The sequence below is a fragment of the Salmo trutta genome, chromosome 40, assembly GCF_901001165.1.
Source record: "Salmo trutta chromosome 40, fSalTru1.1, whole genome shotgun sequence".
Classification (NCBI taxonomy): Eukaryota; Metazoa; Chordata; class Actinopteri; order Salmoniformes; family Salmonidae; genus Salmo; species Salmo trutta.
In genome coordinates this window covers 12,127,640-12,150,827 of record NC_042996.1, presented here as the reverse complement: position 1 = coordinate 12,150,827, position 23,188 = coordinate 12,127,640, and the positions used below count along the sequence as shown (strand labels likewise).

Sequence of the window (23,188 nt, the reverse complement as noted above, 5' to 3'; positions counted from 1 at the left end):
CATTAAGTGCCAATTAAGAATAGCCAAGTCATATTCGTTAGCCGTAGTAGAAGCAGTAGCCTGGTTAAATATGACAAACTAAGATATAAGAGATACAGAAACCTCACAATGCTACTGTGATCGATTAGGTTCATGTCTGACATTTCTTTAGCCTAATGTTCGATTTCACTGCATCAGCGCATGTGTGAGACCGGAGTTGGGGTGGGGAGAGGGACAAGTTAAACGAGTGAGGTGGCATTCATCCGGTTCCTGCTTCTAGCAACACAGCAAAAGATAGGTTGTACAACAAGCGTTTGCTCTATCACTATAGCCTAACCAACTATTGTGCAGAATGAGATATGCTTGTATCATAGCCTACCCTGCGTTTATTCAGACTTCAATAAGCCGCAAGTAGCCTAAAGCCCAGGGCAGAGAGGAAACAGAGGCTATCGAGAGGCAGGACTACGCTGGAATAAACCCTGCAGTCTCACCCATGCTTCCTCTCGAATAGCCTACTTCTCCAGCTGTTTTATACTGTCCCCACTACTGTTTTGACGTTATTTATTTTTTCTGCAAAGGAAAGAACCGAACCATGGAACTTCTTTGCTTCGAGGACAAAGTCGTGCTTGCCCAAATTGACCCCAACATTCTCTATGACGACAGAGTATTGCAAAGTCTGCTAACCATAGAAGACAGGTTTCTACCGCAATGTTCGTATTTTAAATGTGTCCAGAAGGACATTCAGCCACATATGAGGCGAATGGTTGCAGGATGGATGCACGAGGTTTGTGAGCGTTTTTAGCCTACATGTGCATTGGTCAGGTATAGTGCTGTTTTCAAGGCATTTGTGCATTGGTCAGGAATATTGTTTGAAGGCATATCATGTACTTCTCTCACTCTAATAACTGTGCTGTGTATAATACGATTTGATTTCTCTAATACAAATGCCTACAGGGGTGTATGCGTTGTGTAAGAATGTTGCACATAGGAGCATGTTCTAATAACTCTGTAATACGTTTGTCTATTTATTCAGATGGTTTATTAAAGTTTCATAGCATGGTTGTTTTGATAGCTGGCATGTAGCCGAATTTCTACAATTGAATTCACTGAGAAATGACCCATGCAAGGCGTGTGGTGCCTAGGAAGTTCCAGCAGGCTAGCTAAAGTCATCACCATGCGTTTAAGTTAGCTAAATGTCTATCTTGGATTGTATTGGTTATGGAATCAGTTAAATGAAAGAAGACAATCTAAGCTTCATTTTCATGTTGAATCTATCCAATTAGTCCATTCTAAATAATTATGACAATTTTTTTTAAATATTATTTCCAGTTCTTGCTGTCTCAAAATAGCAAGCACGCACAGGCTTCTTTAGTTTTTGCCATTATAAACTTTAATCGAAGACAAATGACTTTCTCAATTTTCGGGAATGGTTTAGGAACGGCTTATGAACATTACGCATACAATTTTCCTGCTGTAGCTAATTTATTTATATTTGTAATTATTTTTTGAAAATATGACGGACGTGGCGAAATGAGCAGCGTGGGTGTTCGGGCACGACTTCCGCTACAGGCTGTAACTAAAGAACTCTTTGATATAATTTGATATTGAAGCTTTTAATGAGGATCCACTGACTGAATATCGACAACATAGGTCACATTTGGTTTTCCCATCATGCAAATGTTGAAATGGGATATTTTCTTGTTTCTGCAGACATTCATGTAAATATTGATAGAATAATAAAAAATAGTAGGCCTACTATAATAATATTATCTCCCACCAGGTTTGTGAAGAGGAGAAGAGTGAGGAAGACGTTTTCCCCTTGGCTATTAATTATTTGGACAGATTTTTAGCGGTGGCGCCCACTAGAAAGTGTTATTTGCAGCTTCTAGGAGCTGTATGCATGTTCCTTGCAACAAAGTTAAAGGAGAGTCGTCCATTAACTGCTGAAAAGCTGTGCATGTACACAGACAACTCCATCACACCAAGGGATCTGCTGGTAAGAAACTATTGTTTTTTCTTAATGCATGGAAAAGTATGCAATTACTTAAAACATCATACATTCATGTATAGCCCAATAATTGTACAATATTCACGTTTTTTCTTCTGCCATATTTAGTTAAATATGTCAGTGTACAGCTCTGGAGACTGATTCATTCCTTGGCCATACAGTGGGCCTATGCATGCATGAGGAGAGTGCCTGATCAGGTCTGAACTAAAGTGGCCTGCGTTGCCACCTAGTGGCAGTTATCCAGTTTGTCTTGTGGTAGAAGGATTTCAACATTTCCAACATTGTGGATTAATCATTTGTAGAAAGGAACAGTAGTGCATAAATCCACGAAGGGTTATATTAATATCCACTGGTTGAGGAAGTTTATATACATTAGTTTCATAATATCCAACTGTGTTTTCTTGACCACTCTCTGTTAATTGAATGATTGGTCTCATAGGACTGTTATTCCACAGGGGACCCCCCCCCCCCCAGAAACCATTTAATGTCTGTCAGTCCTAAGTATCAGATAAGACAATCCTCCCTACCATTACATCAATATTTCTACAGTAAATGGCATGTCCCACCCATGTTGCTCTAGTGTCCAAATATGAATCACCATAGGAGAGCTATAGGACTGTGTCCTCTTCTCCTCTGCTGTCCAGCTGCTGGGGTTGCATCATCACACAACCCTTGTGCTAGAGGTTTCCCTTGAAAAGTGAATGGAAACTTGTAGGTAGAGGCTGGTTCCAGATGTGTTTGTGCTGTCTTTCCAATTCCTAAGGTCACAGTAATGCCAACTCATGCTAGACGGCACAAACAGACCTGGGACCAGGCTAAGAAGAGACGTGGTGAAATTGAGCTTCTTTGTCGATGAGCCAATGCTGGTGCATCAGCTGGGAGGGGAATTCAGGGGGTTTCTAGCCAGGGCAGCTGTCCAGGAAGTGAGCGCAGCAGTGACAATAGGACAGACCTCCTCCCTGCACATCTTCAGTCAACATTCTCCACGGGCTTACCATAGGTTAATCGTTTGCATGTGTGGTGCTGCACTGATAGGAAACGCATATAGATTAATGAAGTCTCGCTGTATGGCTGACGCTTGTCCTGGGCTGCCCCTATAATCTGAGAGAGCCACTGAGGGGCCTGTCCCTGTCCACACTAACAGAGGGGTTTCAGTAAACATGGGCGTTCCCTGCCACAGCCTCCGTCTCGGGTTGAGCCATCATCTCAAAAGAGGAAACCAGTCGGGGGATCAGTTGAATTTGTCACATTGGCTGTTTTGTTCCATTCCTTTTCCCCTTGGGGTGAGGCTGCTTTTAACATGAAAGCTCCCCGCAGCGTGCTAACCAACACGGGCGGTGCAGACCAAAGACGCTAGCTAAGGCTTGCGACAGGAAGGAAGCAACTGTGGCTGTGATGCTGCTGTCTCTGGCTGGAACCAGTGGCGAGGCTCGACACGTCACATGAAAAGCAATGAGAGAACCGTGCAGAGAGAGAGAGAGAGTGTCAAGGAAAATGTTGCTCTGGTGTTGAATGATCTCTCCTCTGAATTGAGACAGACTTGTTGGTATGCATGGTATTTCATGGCAAACAGAAGAGTAACAGGATCAACGATCCTCAAACATCCCCTCAATACCCCATAGTGCAACAGAATAAAACCATGAGTAAAAGACCCATGATGGTAGTGACTGCTCATTACTGCTTATCACTTATTAACCATTTCACATTATTTTACTTTAATAAAGTATTTCAGTTGTGTATATTACACTTGTTTTATTTGAGGACTATTATTTTATTCCAAGTCATCTCATCTCTATAGAGCCGCAGCCTATTCTGTCTGACAAAATCACTATTTTAGTAGTTATTCAAAGTAAATAAGGCATATTTTTATGACTGCTGATTACCAACAATCTATTTTCAGGTGGATTCCTCGCGAAGCAACAGCTGCTCTCTATATCACCTCATCGTGCATTTATCTCTCTTCCGGAGCAGGCATAAAATAAACCCAGACCGGACAAGTAGATGCGCAATGGATTATGGTCATTGTAGTTAATTACTTCGCTAAACTATGTAGAAATATTGGCCTGACGATGTGCGCATTGAGATCACAGAAGATTTCTTAAAATTTTTCATTCTAATAATTGAACCGACGTCAGTCAATTAGTAGTTTAAAAACCTACATTTTGGTTAATCATTTAGCACTAATACCCTATAAAGTGTCATCAGCTTATAAACCCAGCTCATACATTTGTTGACAGAAAGGCTGAGTAAAGTGGTGAATGCATAACAATGATCCACAGGACATTGCAATTCTTCTCATGCTTTGTTTTCTTCCTTCTGTCTCTGTCCTCTAGGAGTGGGAGTTGGTGGTCCTAGGGAAGTTGAAGTGGAACATGGCGGCAGTCATCCCAAACGACTTTGTGGATCACATCCTACACAGACTGCCCCTGCCCAAAGATAAGCTATCTGTGGTCCGCAAGCACACACAGACATTCATCGCCCTGTGTGCCACAGGTAATAACAGGAAATTGCCTCAGGAGACCTTCTGCTTCCTGATAGGATAGTCTCGCCTTTTTCTCGTTCACAATCTGACATTGTGACTCATCGTTGATTTCACTCATCTGACCCGCTACTCAGCAGTCTTAAGGGGAGGGACCACAAACACACATCCATCCAATGGCTGCTCTCCACGTTTCTCTTCCCATCACTGGAACACTTCTCATAGTGTAATGGGGTCATCTTTACATTAGAACGGCTGCTAAAAGCAGATGCAAGCTGTATCGAGAGCACTTTCAGCATATAAGGCATTAATAGTATAGTTAAAGGAGGCTGGGAGAATCCTCTCAGTGCGTGTAGTGTTTAGGTTAGCCTCTCCCTGTGATGACAGTGGGTGGATGAGTCTCCTCGCCTCCTGTTTGGCTCCCCTTCCATCTCCTCCTCTGTGGACTAGGATGACTTGGGTGCAGCAGCTGGGTTGCTCTCTGCGTAATGTTTGTTGACAGAGGCCCTTCCAGGTTTCATAAGTCAGAACTGGCAGCCGGCAGTCTTCCTTCCTCCCCTAGCCTCTGCTGTGGAGCAGGATGGACTCGGATGCCGCTTCAGACCCTTCCTAAACACTAAGGGTGAATCCCAATGGGTTTGTTTCCTTTATCCTACTGTATTTTTGTTACCTTTATTTAACTAGGCAAGTCAGTTAAGAACAAATTCTTATTTACAATGGCAGCCTAGGAACAGTGGGTTAACTTCCTTGTTCAGGGGCAGAACGACAAATTTTTACCTTGTCAGCTCGGGGATTCGATCTAGCAACCTATCAGTTACTGGTCCAATGCTGTAACCACTAGGCTACATGCCCTACCTCCTATGTCCTTGTTCTGATTGAATGGACTGCAGTAATAAGACAGTCCCATCTAGCTGACCTGTAGGCATCTGCTGCTCTCTCTCTTCTATATATTACATCTTTCACGTCAGACAATTATAGAAGGGAGGAAATGCAACTTAGGAAAAAAGTACACTTTGATATATTGAGATTTACTGCCATGTGTCTCTTTGATCTGATCTGGCCCATAAGTCCTTGTTTACTACAATATGGCATTCAAGCCATAGGCTCCTTCAATGAGGTTCATGCCCTGTGGCTGTTAAGTGCCATTTTAGTGTTGCATTTTTTATTTGGGCGTGTTTCAGCGGTCTCCCCACTATTCATAAGCAGCCCGTTTATATCACAAGCGCAAAACAGCCACAATAAAAAAAGTCTGCTGTGGTTTAGCAATAATGTAAATGTTTGGGGTTTTATGTGCTGCTCTGAATGTTGTTCTCATGACAGGGGAGCTCTCTGGCCTCTGCACAGCTGGCCTCTTGAGGAGGAGACGAGAGTGGTTGGACTACTCCCTGGGGTTGATCCAAAGCTATCAGTCGCATCCTCTTTCTATAAAGAGCGAGAAGGCCACAGCACATAGACCAGGGTCTGTGCTTGGCTGGACTGTGCTCGGGCTAGAGCTGGAGCTGAAGCTAAACCCAGTCCACAGAGCCGTTTCCTTTCCTCCAGGCCTGCTTCCTCCCTCCCCCGCCAGCCGGCAGGGCCATTGTCGCTGAGGGCTCTGGGCCTGGTTGATGGAGGACAAGAGGGAGTAGTTTCTGGAACTCATTGCTCACTGAGTAGGAGGATTCCTGCTATGTTTTCCTAATCACAGCTGAGGCAGAGTGAGGGAAAACACAGGCTCCACCACGGCCATGTTGGACATGTGTTAGACTGTGGAAAAGTTGGGTTAAGCTCTTTAAGAACTCATATATTAAGAGATTATGAAGATGTTTGAACGTCTTTAAATGCTCGGCTACTTCATTTGGACAACATCTTGACTTGATTGTGCATCTTGTGTGAATGTGTTAGTCTGTGGGAAAGTACAGTTCAACTCAGTTCGTAACTTATATTGTAGATTTTTCCCCTCTAAATGCTTCCTCACTTCCTTTGGACTACTCCTTGACTTGAATGTGCAACTCTGATTCTGATTTGTCACCCCTTGACTGCTGTGAACTCACTGATGTCCGACAGGTGACTGACAGATCATGTTGTCTCTTATCCTCAGATTTCAGCTTCGCCATGAACCCCCCATCCATGATCGCTACGGGCAGCGTGGGGGCGGCCGTCTGCGGCCTGCAGCTGGACCAATCAGACCAGGCCCTGAGTCGAGACCGTCTGACTGACCTGCTGGCCAAGATCACCAACACAGAGGTGGTAAGTAGTGTCTATAGCCTGATCCCAGGTCTGTTTTTAATGTTTGGCCAATTCCTTATGTCAATGAATGACAAGGAGTTAGCGAGACGGCACAAACAGATCTGATATCAGGCTAGCTAAGTGCTACATGGCAGACATTTTAGGAGCATGGTGGGAAACTTTTGAAGAGATGGTGATATCAGTGTTGGCGAACGTATAGCACAAAATACCTCATGTGTTCCAACATTGGGCACCGATACCCTCTTCGGCTGCCGGTTAGACTTAGCTATTCACCAACGTTCCTGGGCTTGGAGCACAGAGATCTTCCCGGTAAACAAGAGCGACGCTACAGTATGCCTGCAGTAGTCGCACATTGAAGCTATTTACTTTGCATGGAGTCAGAGCCTGTGGGTCTTGGCTCGAGACCTAGACTGCAGCTATAAAGAGCGGAGGCGAGGGAATGTCTTCTTAGAACCCAGGGCCCACATTCTTGTGGTAGGACACAGGCAGGCAGTTCCTTTGCATGGCTCCCACTTTAGCTCTTCTCTTATGCCTAACAGAGGCTCCATCTTTCCAGGGGAAATGGCAGACGAGAAACAAACACAGATTTCCTAACTCCTTAAGATGACATGCATTGAGAGCTCTCACACCATATATATTAGTGGAGGCTGGTGGGAGGAGCTATAGGAGGATGGGCTAATTGTAATGGCTGGAATGGAATGAAAGGAACGGTATCAAACACATCAAACATATGGAAACCACATGTTTGACTCTGTCCCATTTATTCCATTCCATCCATTATTATAGCTCCTCCCACCAGCCTCCACTGATACATACACACACACACACACACACACACACACACACACACACACACACACAGTGCTTTCAGAAAGTATTCAGACCCCTTGCCCTTGACTTCTTCCATATTTTGTTAGGTTACAGCCTTATTCTAAAATTGATTAAAAAAAAATTCCTCATCAATCTACACGAAATACCCCATAATGACAAAGCAAAAACAGGTTTTTAGAAATGTTTGCTAATTTATATATATTTTTTTTAAACGGAAATATCACATTTACATAAGTATTCAGACCCTTTACTCAGTCCTTTTTTAAAGCACCTTTGACAGCGATTACAGCCTCGAGTCTTCTTGGGTATGACGCTACAAGCTTGGCCCACCTGTATTTGGGGAGTTTCTCCCATTCTTCTCTGCAGATCCTCTCAAGCTTTGTCAGGTTGGATGGGGAGCGTTGCTGCACAGCTATTTTCAGGTCTCTCCAGAGATGTTCGATCGGGTTCAAGTCCAGGCTCTGGCTGGGCCACTCAAGGACGTTCTGAGACTTGTCCCGAAGCCACTCCTGCGTTGTCTTGGCTGTGTGCTTAGGGTCGTTGTCCTGTTGGAAGGTGAACCTTCGCCCCAGTCTGCGGTCCTGAGCACTCTGGAGCAGGTTTTCATCAAGGATTTCTCTTTACTTTGCTCCATTCATCTTTGCCTTGATCCTGACTAGTCTCCCAGTCCCTGCCACTGAAAAACATCCCCACAGCATGATGCTGCCACCACCATGCTTCACTGTAGGGATGGTGCAAGGTTTCCTCCAAATGTGACGCTTGGCATTCAAGCCAAAGAGTTGATGCTTGGTTTCATCAGACCAGAGAGTCTTGTTTCTCATGGTCTGAGAGTGTTTAGGTGCCTTTTGGAAAACTCCAAGCATGCTGTCATGTGCCTTTTACTGAGGAGTGGCTTCCATCTGGCCACTCTAGCATAAAGGCCTGATTGGTGGAGTGCTGCAGAGATCGTTGTCCTTCTGGAAGGATCTCCAATCTCCACAGAGGAACTCTAGAGCTCTGTCAGAGTATCCATTGGGTTCTTGGTCACCTCCCTGACCAAGGCCCTTCTCCCCCGATTGCTCAGTTTGGCTGGGCGGTTAGCTCTAGGAAGAGTCTTGGTGGTTCCAAACTTCTTCCATTTAAGAATGATGGAGGCCACTGTGTTCTTGGGGACCTTCAATGCTGCAGAATTGTTTTGGTAACCTTCCCCAGGTCTGTGCCTCAACACAATCCTATCTCGGAACTCTACAGACAATTCCTTTGATCTCATGGCTTGGTTTTTGCTCTGTAATGCACTGTTAACTGTGGGACCTTACATAGACAGGTTTGTGCCTTTCTAAATCATGTCCAATCAATTGAATGTACCATGATGGAATCCAATCAAATTGTAGAAACATCTCAAGGATGATCAATGGAAACAGGATGCGCCTGAGCTCAATTCTGAGTGAAATAGCAAAGGGTCTGAATACTTATCTAGATAAAAACCTGTTTTCGCTTCGTCATTAGGGGTATTGTGTGTAGAATGCTGAGGATTTTTATTTATTTAATCCATTGTAGAATAAGGCTGTAACGTAACAAAATGTGGAAAAAGTCAAGGGGTCTGAATACTTTCTGATGGCACTGTATATGTATATATTCTGTAGATGTGAAAATCTATAATTTTACGTCACAGATTAAATCACTGTTTTGTTGTCTAAGATATTTCTTTATTACTGTAAGTCTGCGCTCTCGGCTTACACAAAGGAACCTGAGGCCAGTTCAGCAGCACACAGGGACTCGGGCCACAGTCAGTCTAAGACTAGGAACAACCCAGCAGCTCTCGATTGACCTGTGGTTATTATGTGGCCATGGCAACGCTGGCGCTCAGACTGCGGTCCATTTACGTTTTAGTTATCCGTAAGTTTCAAAGGAATGTTGGCCTCTTTGCGAGCTGTGTGCACTCTTTAGGGCCCGCGCTTTCGGCTCCGTAGAGTCAGACCTCCCACGAGAGGACGCACGGAATCAGGGAAATTACTATTGAGATTCACCCGCTGTGTCCTGAGGGATGAGAAAGGTTTCTTTGGTCTCAGGGCTGCTGTGTTCCTCTCAACAACCCAATGTGCCTTGGTCAAAAATGTTGCACTATAAAGGGACTATGTAACCATTTGGAAGTCCAGCCCATTATTGAATTTAGGACTATTAGGAATGTTCTACCCACACCTCACCTGTGTTTAGGAGGATTCAAGGGCCCAATGAGTCACCACTCTCTGCCTGGTGTCTGTGTGCGCTGGTACCCATTGTTCTAGTGACTGACTGGTCGTGAAACAGGCACAACCACTTATCACAAGACTCATAATACCCTCCCGGTCTGGCCTGCCATGCATGTGACCAAAGCTGTTCCAATAACAGTCAATGTCGATTGTGTAAATGCATGACAGCGTTAACTGTTCGTCCACAGGTGTCTGGGGTCAATCAAGAGTGTGTGTGTACAGCACCTAAAGTAGAGGTGTGAGTGTGTTGATGTCTCTTCTCTGTGTCTGTTGCAGGACTGTCTGAAGGCGTGTCAGGAGCAGATAGAGAGGGTGTTGGCCAGTAGCCTGCAGCAGGAGCAACAGCAGCAGAGGCAGATGGCCGAAGGCAGGCCGGGCAGCAAGGCCATGGAGCAGCAAGACCAATCCAGAACCCCAACAGACGTATCCAGCACCCCAACAGACGTACGCGACGTCAACCTATGAGCTTCCCACCACCACCACCATCTACAAGAGTGACGCCCACCAGCGAGCTCCCACCAATTACGTCGATCTGTCAATCTATGGGATCTAACAACATTCAATGTCAAGCAATGAGCTGCCAGCACATATGCCAAGTCAACCAATGAACTCCCACCACTAAATGCCATACTGATAACTGATAAGAACTTTTACAAACAATATAGAGAATAGGTTTAAAAAATTAAATGGGTGGCTCCCATCTATATTTAGCTGGTCACATATTGACATGTGCCATATTAAATTAAACAAGCTTTTTTAGACCCAATGTATTTGAAAACTTGATAGTGCCTTAGGTTTGCAGAAAGGAAACCTGAATAGATTTGCATCATTGAATTATTAAATATAGAAATATTAGTTTTTTTACTTGATAAAAATACAAAATAGTTTTTCACTCAAAAAAAGCTAGCAAAAACATTGTTGTTATTCATATTATTGTATTCTAATTGTTATTCTAGATATTTATCATTCAATATAATTTAGTTTTATGATTATTATAATAATTGTTAATCATTAGTAAGCATTTATCAATTTCACAGTGGGTGGGTGTTTCCCTCAATTTCAAATACAGAAAGCCCCTGTAGTACTGTGTGCATTACATTAAGTACTGGTTTGGTTTGGTTCTGCACAGTGTTCATACACCTTTATTTAGGAGAAGCTAATGTACAGAACGAAGAGAGCCGCATCTCCTGCCTGCTAAACTGTGCATCTGTAGCACTGCTTCCTATTTATGCTCTTATATGCTGGCCAGGGGAGGGCTGGGCCCACTCACACAGAACACAAAGAGAGCGAGGGGGTAGAGAGACACAGGTAAGGAGTCCTGAGGGTGTATATATACTGCCCCCTAAGGGTGAGAGCGAGGACAGAACAGCTATCAGCTGTTAAGGTCTTGATTTCATTGCCAAGTTAATACCAAGCCAATATTTACTTTTCTAATTGAACAAAGCTATTTTTGTTACATCTTATTGGGTTGTGTGCTCTGAGAAACTCCTGCATGTTATTAGAAAATGATTGAGGATCATGTATACCTTTTATACCAGGGAGCACTGTTTAAGTCTCAGTAAATTTGGTGTGAAAGCATGTTTTTGTTCTGGGTCAGCCAAAGCCAATGCTAGGGAAAAGGAGACAGCATGTTGGAGGGATGGTCTTAGTCTGGAGATGAGAATGAAACTACAGTTGTTTGTTAGTGTCAGATGGATTGTTTAAAAAGTTTTGTAGAGTTGGAGTGTATGGAACATTTAGAGCAGTGAAAGTTTGGCAAAAGTGGAGTAGCCTATTGGAGAGTGAGAGGAGATGGCAAAAAAGGGAGGTTTTGAGAATGGAACTAGAGATGGCACGATTGGTGCCATGAAATGAAGGACTGCGAACAGTTCAAATGAGGGGGAAATGGATGAAGACATGGTAGGGAGCTCTCGTGGCACACCAGAACAAGCCTGTTCTTTATTGGAAGGCCTGCAGGCGGTTGTCATTCTGATAGTTCAAGAGTTGATCACGAGGGAGCAGTTTGGTGTGATGGAACGTTTCCTGTAAGGGCCTCCTGTTAAATCCAACTAGATATTTAAGTCATGGTCAAAGACTTGGATCAACCTAAATGCACTTTTAAAAACATGTTCCTTAAAAGCTGAAGGGAATGGTGATCAAATGGGGTAGGTGGGTTTTCTAATGTTTAATTTTTTTATAATGATTTTTATTTTATTTTAAGTTATTTGATATTCTCTGGGCTGGATTCCCACTTAGGGTGATGGACAAGGACTAGAAGGCATTTCCTGACCAATGAGTAGGAGAAGGGTTTACCAACATGGAACCAAATCAATTGCAATGCAAACCTAGGAAAGCTTTAAAAATCACATCTAGACTTGATTTTTTGATTACATCCATTTAACTTGAATTTTATTTTTGCCTGCTTCATATCCAAATCAATATGATGGTCCTAAGAAAGGATTACACAGTTTTTTTCTGGTTCATAGTTTTTTTGTATTTTGTTTTGCTCCACAGTTCAACTTGTCTTTCAGAAGAAAGAAAAAATAACATACGGACTTTAATAAACCTATAGGCAGAAAACTTTGCTCTTTACTTTTGGCATCCACGTTCACCAATGCAGGAAGTACTTAAAACCTATTTACTTTTTCTCATGAAACGCAATTTGCTATAAACTGAGAAAAGATATGGTTAAGCATTTAAAGTTTTGTTTGTGTTAATTACTTAAATTCATTTCTAAGTGATGAAAGCCAAAATGGATCTGTTTATCTTTATCTTTTTCTTGCTGCTATTAAGCTTTTTGTTTTTCAATCTTAGAATTGTGATATTCACTTGAGTGTGCTGCTAAATTATGAATTTGAAAGTATCCTATTGTTTCCTTGCTTTTTTCCCTTGCTGTATGTAAACTGGAGAGCGGTAAAGTGGGACACGTCTTCGACTGGAAGTACCTTCTGCAGTTTTCTCAAATAGCATGTTTTACTCTTTCCATTTATCTGGTGTTCTGTCGTTTCCTTGTTGCATTCTACCATTGAAATGTTGTACCTCAGGTTCATTGGACAATACCTCACAACTCAGCAGTTTTTCAGGGAGTTAGTGGAATCAAATCTGACTCTGATGCGTTTTGGTAGGTTCTAGATTTTTTTTCCTGGATGAGAGGCAGGAGATTCATGTGACACCTCCTCTCTTCAGACAACAGTAGTTCCTTGTCATCCATCAAATTACACTGATCTGTCATTGGCCAAGTAAAGGACCATATACTAGGTATTTCATATCATACCTAGTGTTAAGAGACGGCTATATAAAATGTATTTGGAAAACAAAAATATATATTTTCTTATTTTTCCTACTTCAACTTAATTGGCACATTTAGGATCAGTGTATTGAATTAAGTGGAATGCATTTTGTGAGGTACCCATTTAGTGAATTTTTTTATATGATCAAAAAATAATGTTTGTGTGTAAACCTTCAGTGTGGAAAACTGGGATTCCAGTTTGTTTTGACCCCCACCACTGCCAACCACATGTACCTCAGAAGTGTCTGATCCACAACTTCTGTTCAATAAATTTGACCCACAAAAAAAGAGCGAAGCATCTTTACTGGCTAGTAGTGTACTTTTGTTCTGTGCTGGTTAAGGGAAGGTTAACCTCGTCCCCAGGCTCAAATTGCTGGTGCATAGAGAGCCAGCTGGTGGATGAGATTAAGGGAAGGTGAAATGTGTAGAGTGATTGTGTTGGTGGTGGTGTACTGTTCAGTCAAGTAACTATGCAGGCCCATATGAAGGTAAGTTAAAGCTTGAAGTTGCTAAATGGCTTCTCATTTGATTGAAGATATGCTGCACCAAAAGGCTATTTTGTGTCTGCAGCTATAGGCTTATCTGACCAAGTGGTTGTGGTTTCAAACTTCTTATGGGGTGGGATCCTTACGCCAGGACCAGAGACTCCTTCAAACGTTCTTCTTTGTAATTTTGACATTGAGAGTTGCAAAAATGTATACAAAAGCACACACAGTTGATATTAAACCCACAACCTCTTGCCTGTAAGTCAGTCCTATGACTATTAAACCAAGTCTGTACCCCTTTCCTGCAGACAAATGACCTAGTGGCCTCGAGTGGAATCATATTCATATTTTACATAATTTCATAAATAAACTTTATTTTTATGCCCCAAAATCTGGTGTTTATGTAAAACTGTTTTGCTATATTTCAGTCTTCTGTGATTTGTATATAAAGTGTAATATTGGGATGCAGACCAAAAAAATGTATACATTTCAACTCTATATCTGATATGGTACAGGTTTTTTTTTTTTTTTTTTTAAAGCCCATAACCATGTGTGTGGAGTGTATACTTTTGTTTCAAAGTAGATTTGTTTAAGACTACCAAGAAACACTGCGTGACCCTGATACTGCCCACTGCAGTAAAAGGTTAATGCTTCTTCTTCCTCTATGTTTGACGTTAAGAGTTGCAGAAATCCACACTGAAGTGTAAGAGTAGAGGATTGAACCTTCAACTCTCAGGTGCAAGGTATGGTTTTAACCTCCGAGCCACAGACTTCTTCACACTTTCTATACTCTTTGTAATTTTGACATCGAGAGTTGCAGAAACGCGCACACACAAGATGATATTTGAACCTACAAATTCTTGGCTGCATGGTATTGTTTAAACTGCAGAGCCACATACCTTTTCACACTTCTTACAATTCTCTTTGTATATTTGACATTGAGTTTTGGAAATGTACACTAAAGCACAAGTTGTTTGAGTATTATATCTTCTCACTAACAATTGCAGTATTGAATCATCAGAGGTGACATACTAGTAATGAGTTACTACTATATAGCAACTTTCTTTTAGATGATAAAATATACAGAGTGGTAAACAACCTATAATGTTGAAGAAAATATATCCAACTCAAATTTAATGGTTTTGTACCGTTTCAGTTGCAGGCATCCTTAAACTCCCTCTCTTTACTTCAATGAATAGGCTACATTTATCACATACCATTACACACCAATGGCTGGTAGACAGGCAATCCAATTCGGATAATTTTTCCACTAATTCAGCCCCCCCCCCAAATAGCTGTAGTTCATTGACAGATGTATTGCTTTTTTAATGCTTTGCCTATTCTCTCTGGAATTACATACAAAACTGTTATCTTCACCTCACAAAAGGCATTTAGTGTTCATGAAATTATTATTCTAGACAACAATGTTCTAAGAATTGTTCAATTGTTCAAAGAATTGTGTTTGATCAAGGAACAATCTTAATAAGAATTACATTTGTATTTCTTGTTAACTAGAACGTTTATTATTCGTTTCTCACCTTCTGCAATGCCATTGGTCTGTTAGAGTATACCTCGTGACGTTTTACGTTACGTCCACGTGTCATAGGACTAGGAAGAAACCCGTAAACATTGAGCAAGAAAGGAGGCAGAAAATCTTTTGGCTTAGCCTAAAATGCTTACATTTAGCTTGACCGTTGTTAGACAGTAAGTAAATACCACCACCTTTCTGTTTTGTGTGCTGTATGTATAATATATTTCCTAAAATGTACGCAGGCTTCTGCATTCTTGACAACCCTATTGAACCACTTCAAAGCACAGCTGTCAGTTGCCGACAATATTAGCTAGGAAGCGTGTTGCCTATTCAAATGTGTCATCGAACATTATTATTCTGTGCCAAAGTGGCTGCCTAGCTAAATCCATAGGTGTCTTATTCTGCCACCATATCGAAGCAGTGTCACCCTGAGTGTCCTCTCTCCATAGACCACATATAAAGCCTATCTCCCATGCAACCTCCTTGAAAGACATGCAAGTGATCAAAGCTATTAACGTTAACTTTTAAGCTATTTGTGCACCTCTAGAATTTATCTGATACTCTGTATCCTCAGAAAAATGCTGTGCATGTAATTTTCTAAATGATTATCTTTTCAATTTCACAGTGGGGAGACACAATACAACAAGGAGAAGTTGCTACAAGGTATGTTGTCATTTGTGAACATTCCAACCTTGACCAGTAATGACCTTCACTCGGGAATCCTGTGTGATTTAAAAACAAAGGCTGTAAGAACCAGCTATAAACCTTTCCTTGTTGTTCATGTATCAGCTAGTAGAATCAAAGTTATTGACACTCATCTGTTTCCATGTTCACTTGAGGAGGAATGTTAAAAGAATGGTCATTCACACAAACACTGACTAATACAGTTGAAGTCAGAGGTTTACATACACTTAAGGTTGGAGTCATCAAAACTCATTTTTCAGCGACTCCACAAATTTCTTGTTAACAAACTATAGTTTTGGCAAGTCTGTTAGGACATCTACTTTGTGCATGACACAAGTAATTCTTCCACCAATTGTTTACAGACAGATTATTTCCCTTATAATTCACTGTATCACAATTCCAGTGGGTCAGAAGTTTACATACACTAAGTTGACTGTTCCTTTAAACAGCTTGGAAAATTCCAGAAAATGATGTCATGGCTTTAGAAGCTTCTAATAGGTTAATTGACATTATTTGAGTCAATTGGAGGTGTACCTGTGGATGTATTTCAAGTCCTACCTTCAAACTCAGTGCTTCTTTGCTTGACATCATGGGAAAATGAAAAGAAATCAGCCAAAACCTCAGAAAAAAAATTGTAGATCTACACATATCTGGTTTGTCCTTGGGAGCAATTTCCAAACGCCTGAAGGTACCACGCTCATCTGTACAAACAATAGTACGCAAGTATGAACACCATGGGACCACGCAGCCGTCAAACAGCTCAGGAAGGAGACGCGTTCTGTCTCCTTGAGATGAATGTACTTTGGTGTCGAAAAGTGCAAATCAAGACCAGAACAGCAGCAAAGGACCTTGTGAAGATGCTGGAGGACACAGATACAAAAGTATCTATATCCACAGCAAAAGGAGTCCTATGTTGACCTAACCTGAAAGGCTGCTCAGCAAGGAAGAAGCCACTGCTCCAAAACCTCCATTAAAAAAGCCAGACTACGGTTTGTAAATGCACATGGGGACAAAGATTGTACTTTTTGGAGAAATGTCCTCTGGTCTGTTAAAATAAAAATGTTTGGCCATAATGACCATCGGTATGTTTGGAGGAAAAAGGGGGAGGCTTGCAAGCCGAAGAACACTATTCCAACTGTGAAGCACGGGGATGGCAACATCATGTTGTGGGGGTACTTTGCTGCAGGAGGGACTGGTGCACTTAACAAAATAGATGGCATCATGAGGTAGGAAAATGATGTGGATATATTGAAGCAACATCTCAAGACATCAGTCAGGAAGTTAAAGCTTGGTCGCAAATGGGTCTTCCAAATAGATAGGGACCCCAAGCATACTTTCAAAGTTGTGGAAAAATGGCTTAAGGACTGACCTAAGACAGGGAATTTTTACGAGGATTAAATGTCAGGAATTGTGAAAAAGTGAGTTGAAATGTATTTGGCTAAGGTGTATGTAAACTTCCTACTTCAACTGTACCTGTTGGTCTTGTGCTGTCAGGTCAGGGGGTGGACACTTCCCTGTCGGAGCCAGGGCTCCAGCAGGCAGAGGCTGCAGGAATGTACCTCAGAGAGCTCAGGTTCTCCAATGTGTTTGTCAGTAACCTGCTGCGCGCCAGACAGGTGAGTTTTCCTGAGATGCCACTGGTGTTACATGTGATGTCGTCTTAGGTTACGGTTAGGTGACACTAACCTCGTCCACCCAGCTGGCTCTATGTAGCAATTGAGCCTGGGAACAAGGTTAGGAGACCACCAGAAAGATTAACAATGCACAGCAGATGTAGGATGTAACTTCTATTTAGTTTAGATTCCCAGTGTGCGACTTATAATTGCAGCTACACTGTCACTGCCGTTCAATAGCAGTAAATGGCAGGATATGTTGGCAACTGATGTCAAAGTAAAATCATTCCTTACAACAAGACCTTTTCAGCTGGAAATTTCTCAGATAAGACATTAAAGGCTCTTCAATAATTTCTGGAACAAAACTTCTCCATTGTATATGTTACTGTGAAGGAGGGAAGAGAGCAGACGATATATTAAACCACAGTCGTAGACTACAGGATATGAGAAATGTCAGCGGGTAGAACTAAACTCAGCAAAAAAAGAAACGTCCTCTCACTGTCAACTGCGTTTATTTTCAGCAAACTTAACGTGTAAATACTTGTATGAACATAACAATATTCAACAACTGAGACATAAACTGAACAAGTTCCACAGACATGTGACTAACAGAAATTGAATAATAAAGGGGGGGGGTCAAAATCAAAAGTAACACTATCTGGTGTGGCCACCAGCTGCATTAAGTACTGCAGTGCATCTCCTCATGGACTGCACCAGATTTGCCAGTTCTTGCTGTGAGATGTTACCCCACTCTTCCACCAAGGCACCTGCAAGTTCCCAGACATTTCTGGGGGAAAGGGCCCTAGCCCCTCACTCTCTGATCCAACAGGCCCCAGATGTGCTCAATGGGATTGAGATCCAGGCTCTTCGCTGGCCATGGCAGAACACTGACATTCTTGTCTTGCAGGAAATCACGCACAGAATGAGCAGTATAGCTGGTGGCATTGTCATGCTGGAGGGTCATGTCAGGATGAGTCTGCAGGAAGGGTACCACATGAGGGAGGAGGATGTCTTCCCTGTAACACACAGCGTTGAGATGGCCTGCAAAGACAACAAGCTCAGTCTGATGATGCTGACACACCGCCCCAGACCATGATGGACCCTCCACCTCCAAGTCGATCCCGCTCCAGAGTACAGGCCTCGGTGTAACACTCATTCCTTCGACGATAAACGCGAATCCGACCATCACCCCTGGTGAGACAAAACCGCGACTCGTCGGTGAAGAGCACTTTTTGTCAGTCCTGTCTGGTCCAGCGACGGTGGGTTTGTGCCCATAGGCGACATTGTTGCCGGTGATATCTGGTGAGGACCTGCCTTACAACAGGCCTACAAGCTCAGTCCAGCCTCTCTCAGCTTATTGCGGACAGTCTGAGCACTGATGGAGGGATATTGCGTTCCTGGCGTAACTCGGGCAGTTGTTGTTTCCATCCTGTAGCTGTGATGTTTGGATGTACTGATCCTGTGCAGGTGTTGTTACACGTGGTCTGCCACTGCGAGGACAATCAGCTGTCCGTCCTGTCTCCCTGTAGCGCTGTCTTAGGCATCTCACAGTACGGACATTGCAATTTATTGCCCTGGCCACATCTGCAGTCCTCATGCCTCCTTGCAGCATCCCAAAGGCACGTTCACTCAGATTAGCAGGGACCCTGGGCATCTATCTTTTGGTGTTTTTCAGAGTCAGTAGAAAGGCCTCTTTAGTGTCCTAGGTTTTCATAACTGAACTTAATTGCCTACTGTCTGTAAGCTGTTAGTGTTTCAACGACTGTTCCACAGGTGCATGTTCATTAATTGTTTATGGTTCATTGAACAAGCATTGGAAACAGTGTTATTACCCTTTACAATGAAGATCTGTGAAGTTAATTGGATTTTTACGAATTGTCTTTGAAAGACAGGGTCCTGAAAAAGGGACGTTTCTTTTTTTGCTGAGTTTAGAAGTACAGTAATGAAGGCAATGTTCATTTCTAGCGTAGTAGCTGATTTGGTTGTAGGTGTGGCGATTAAGACAATGCTGTCATTGTTCACACATCCTTATCCTTTGTCAGACTGCAGAAATCATTATGAGGAACAATGTTCACTCCTCAGGCGTTGAAATGGTCTTTGACCCGTTACTCAGAGAGAGGGTAAGTCTTTCATATGCCTCCTATTGCATGTATGTAGTATATATTTGATCCAGCCCAGTCTACCTAGGGACCACAGGGACCTTAGAGTTTGACATACAAATACAATGCATAGAAAATGATCATCAAAGTGGTTCATCAATCATACAGGGTTTTGGGATCGCAGAAGGACGGCCCAAGGAGGATCTGAAGAACATGGCTAACAGAGCCGGCCAGTCGTGTCGAGACTATACTCCTCCTGGAGGGGAGACCTTGGAACAGGTTAGACTGGGATCTGAACATTTTATCAGCTTTCCCTTTGGCCCTTCCAACAGCTCAGAGCTGGATTCCATGGCCAACAGTGCCATGCAGGGGTTCAACTCGGAACTTCAAGGCAGAAGCTCAACACATCATTAATAGATTTTTTTTATTCTAGGGAGATAAGTATTATTTTAGTCCTTGAATAATTTAAACGTGTGTCTTTGTCTCCCTCAAGGTAAGGCTGCGATGCAAGAAGTTTCTAAAGTCCCTTTACCAGCGCATGGTTGACGACCACGGCTGCCCAGGACAGAGTTCTGCTGCTGTAGGGAGAGAGGCCAGGACCGGTGCAGCTGAGTCTGGCACCGATGGGCCCCTACCTGGTCTGCCTGGCGACGGGATGGAGGGTGTCCCTCTCCATGCCCTGGTGGTGAGCCACGGGGCCTACATCCGTGTGGCTGTGAGACATTTTGTGGAGGACCTGCAGTGCTCTCTGCCCCAGGGCCTGAAGATGTCCAAGGTGTTGTCAGCCTGCCCCAACACAGGCATCAGCCGCTTTGTCCTCACCGTGTCTCCCACTGAGTCTGGCCTGGCGCTCTCTGCTGTCCGCTGCGTTTTCACCAACAGGAAGGACCACCTGACCTCCCGTAACATATGTTACATCACACATTAAAGATGGACAAGGCAACACAAAAGGTTTAGTCACTACTCTGTTCTGTTTAAATGTTATTTACTGTAGCTAACAAACCACTGAAAGTAAAGAATATCTGGCACAGTGACCTGTCTACTATTGATGATATCAGTTGGGGGGAGATTTTAGTAGGGTCATTGAAGAACCCTAATCATCAATTGATACATTTTTTATTTTATACACGGTAAATAAATTAAGCAATTTTGCACAGTTTATATCTTCGCCTGTTTTAAAGCTTTTTAAGTAACCTCCACGTTATGTGACCTATGTAACCATGGTGACCTAGGCTCTTTTATGCATATACGTATATTGGAAGTGCCCCAAAGTGGATAGATTTTGAAGACCGGTATCTTATCTACCTCATCTGATGTTCTTGGAGTCACTCTACCAGTCCTTAATGATGACTCATCACACACACTGTCACTCCAACAATGACGTGTAATGCTGACAGGTTTAACAACAGCAGAAGCGATGCTGGCGCTGCGATGGCAATTACACACACAAATGTACTACCTCAGTTGTTCGTTTGCTTGTGTATTTATTTGGCTAGAGATCGGGGTGGGTTGGCTTGAGAGGTCGGCTGGTGCAGCTTGAATCGGTCTGAAGTTGGGTCCGTATCCCTGTAGTGATATCATGTATCCATTTTACATCTTTTTTTGCTCCTTTGTCATTGAGGTTTGTCTGTTTTTCCCGTTCTATTAACAAATGTAATCAGAAATTGATCACGAGAAAGGAATGAATACCCGACCACAGACAAGCACACTGAGAAGTAGAGGACACAAAGTATTATGGGAATACAGGGTAAATGTTTTGCTCTCAATGGACCCTTTTTACAGTAGATCATTGCTCAGTGGAAATTCCGCAGAACTATTGGCAGGATGTCTGTATATCCTGTGTGAGTCAATTTCCTGGTCTTCCAATATTTATCCATGGAATGTTCTGTGGAAACTAAACACTTCCTGTGTCATAGTCCAGTGAAATGAGGACTTGTTTGGAATGTTTTAGTGTGGATAATGTAATGGTTTGTTTCCACTACTAAGTCGATCATGTTGAAGATTTAGTTGTATTGTTTTTGTCATATTATACCAAAGGCAGAAAAGTGTGAGGAATGTCATTATCTTTTAAAGCCTTTACAATTCAACATGGAGTTATCACTTATTGTGGTCCCTGTCCATTATGAGATAATAAATTATACACTGCAAAAAGTACAGCGTTACAGTATTGTTTGGTATTGTATTGATTAATCACAACCAAAGAAAAGGCTTTAATATTGGTGTTTAACATGTTCAATGGCTTTGTAAGTGTCCAAAGTGGTCACAAGCTTCCTCTGATCTTGCACAAATGTAATTGTCACTAAAGGTTGCATAAGAGGCAATAGAGTGTGCAAGTCTTGTAGTTTCTTTATGCAAAGCAGGATTTGAACCCGTGGACGTTTGCAGGTTGGGAAATATCAGGTTTAGTCACCCGAGGGGCCACTTCCGAGTTACAGGCTTTCTCATGTTTAAAATCTGATAGAAATCACTTTGTTTCAGTGCTCAGGCTGAGCGTGACCGGTCAAAGAACTGGGGCAATTGAAAATAATGCGACAGCTACTGACCTGTGTCTAGATTGTTCCAGAGACAAGCATGAGTAATGTTCTGAAGGCACCAGTGGCAGCATAAACATTTGTACTAAATCTGATCCTTCAACATGAATGGGTGGGTTTGCTTAAATCTTATTCAACTTGAGTGTTATTAAAGCTCTTATTTTGAAAGAATATTGCAATGTGTGAATAAACTGCCTCAAAAATACTGAAAAATATCTAGACTATCATATCAATCTAAAAAAAATGTGCCTTCACTCATGACTGCCACTGAGATTGTTAAGCTCCTCTTAGATGTGACAGCCAGGTCAGTGTGGTTTTACCTCAAAGTGAAACAGGACAAAGATTTGTGGTCACTGTAATGTGTTCCTTTGACTAAAATACCTCCATGTTACTTAGTGAGAGTGAAACAAAAATAGAATGTGGAAATGTTTATTTGTAGACAACGATGGTTTGGCAGAAATTAAGATATGCCAATTTTCTCCATAATGAGATGCGTAAGCGTGAGACACTCAACGTTAATGACTGGAAGCTCAAAGTGAATGAATCAATTGTCAACCTGCTTATGCACTTAATGTGACACAGAGCTTACTCACACATTTAGCCTGTACTTTTATGCTTGCGTCATACATAGAAGTCTAGGATGGAGTGGTTGTGAGTATACAGTTCTTCATCCTGAAGTTCTAAAATATTGATCTAAAATAGAATATAAATTAATTAATTGGAAAAAGTCATTTTCTTCATTAACATAATACATTTTTTGTGACTCTGATCCTCACATACAAAACCTGTAAGTTATGAGAAGGCTTTCAGAATTCCTCTAACAGTTAAGCATCCATATAAATAGTATACTATAAATAACAATAAATGAATGGATTTAAATCAATAAATACTTTCAACTTTCTTGGAATTGGCTTTGTTGCTTGCTTTTGGTGTCCAGCATCTATAACCTGTCGTATTTGTTCTGATACCCTGTAGAGGGGACCATTCATTTCCGTTTAAAATGAAACGTCTCATTAGAAGAACATGCATTATAACATGCAGGCCTACTGGCATAGTCAACATTTTAGTAGGGCTAATTTTAGATGAAATATGTTTAAGTTTCATATCAATAGTATTTTATTGCAGTCTTCTTGCATTGTATAACGTTTAATAAAGTGACCTCAGCTCAACTGCCTTTTTTTCTCAAAAAAAGACAAAGATGCAACATTATTTCGGCTTTCAGC

At 42.1% G+C, this 23,188-nt stretch overlaps 2 protein-coding genes across 2 annotated transcripts; both read left to right on the top strand.

Annotated features, from left to right (window-relative positions):
- Nucleotides 1-221: 221 nt before the first annotated feature.
- Nucleotides 222-13,322, top strand: LOC115180633 (G1/S-specific cyclin-D2). The gene is made up of 5 exons (XM_029742879.1): nt 222-763; nt 1,760-1,975; nt 4,321-4,480; nt 6,547-6,695; nt 10,031-13,322. Exons 1-5 carry the CDS (start codon nt 572-574, stop codon nt 10,217-10,219), a joined length of 906 nt encoding a protein of 301 aa, XP_029598739.1. The 5' UTR covers nt 222-571; the 3' UTR covers nt 10,220-13,322.
- Nucleotides 13,323-15,088: 1,766 nt separating this feature from the next.
- Nucleotides 15,089-22,168, top strand: LOC115180318 (fructose-2,6-bisphosphatase TIGAR B). The gene is made up of 6 exons (XM_029742323.1): nt 15,089-15,211; nt 15,664-15,701; nt 17,217-17,338; nt 19,378-19,455; nt 19,603-19,713; nt 19,928-22,168. Exons 1-6 carry the CDS (start codon nt 15,180-15,182, stop codon nt 20,360-20,362), a joined length of 816 nt encoding a protein of 271 aa, XP_029598183.1. The 5' UTR covers nt 15,089-15,179; the 3' UTR covers nt 20,363-22,168.
- Nucleotides 22,169-23,188: the final 1,020 nt, after the last annotated feature.

Bases quoted from the DNA above. Each gene is read 5' to 3' on its own strand.
- LOC115180318 (XM_029742323.1), top strand. From the start codon at position 15,180: ATGCTTACATTTAGCTTGACCGTTGTTAGACA. The intron at 17,339-19,377 runs GTGAGTTTTCCT...ATCCTTTGTCAG, and splicing joins ACCTGCTGCGCGCCAGACAG to ACTGCAGAAATCATTATGAG. The intron at 19,456-19,602 runs GTAAGTCTTTCA...TCAATCATACAG, and splicing joins ACCCGTTACTCAGAGAGAGG to GGTTTTGGGATCGCAGAAGG.
- LOC115180633 (XM_029742879.1), top strand. From the start codon at position 572: ATGGAACTTCTTTGCTTCGAGGACAAAGTCGTGCTTGCCCAAATTGAC. The intron at 1,976-4,320 runs GTAAGAAACTAT...TCTGTCCTCTAG, and splicing joins TCACACCAAGGGATCTGCTG to GAGTGGGAGTTGGTGGTCCT. The intron at 6,696-10,030 runs GTAAGTAGTGTC...TGTCTGTTGCAG, and splicing joins AGATCACCAACACAGAGGTG to GACTGTCTGAAGGCGTGTCA.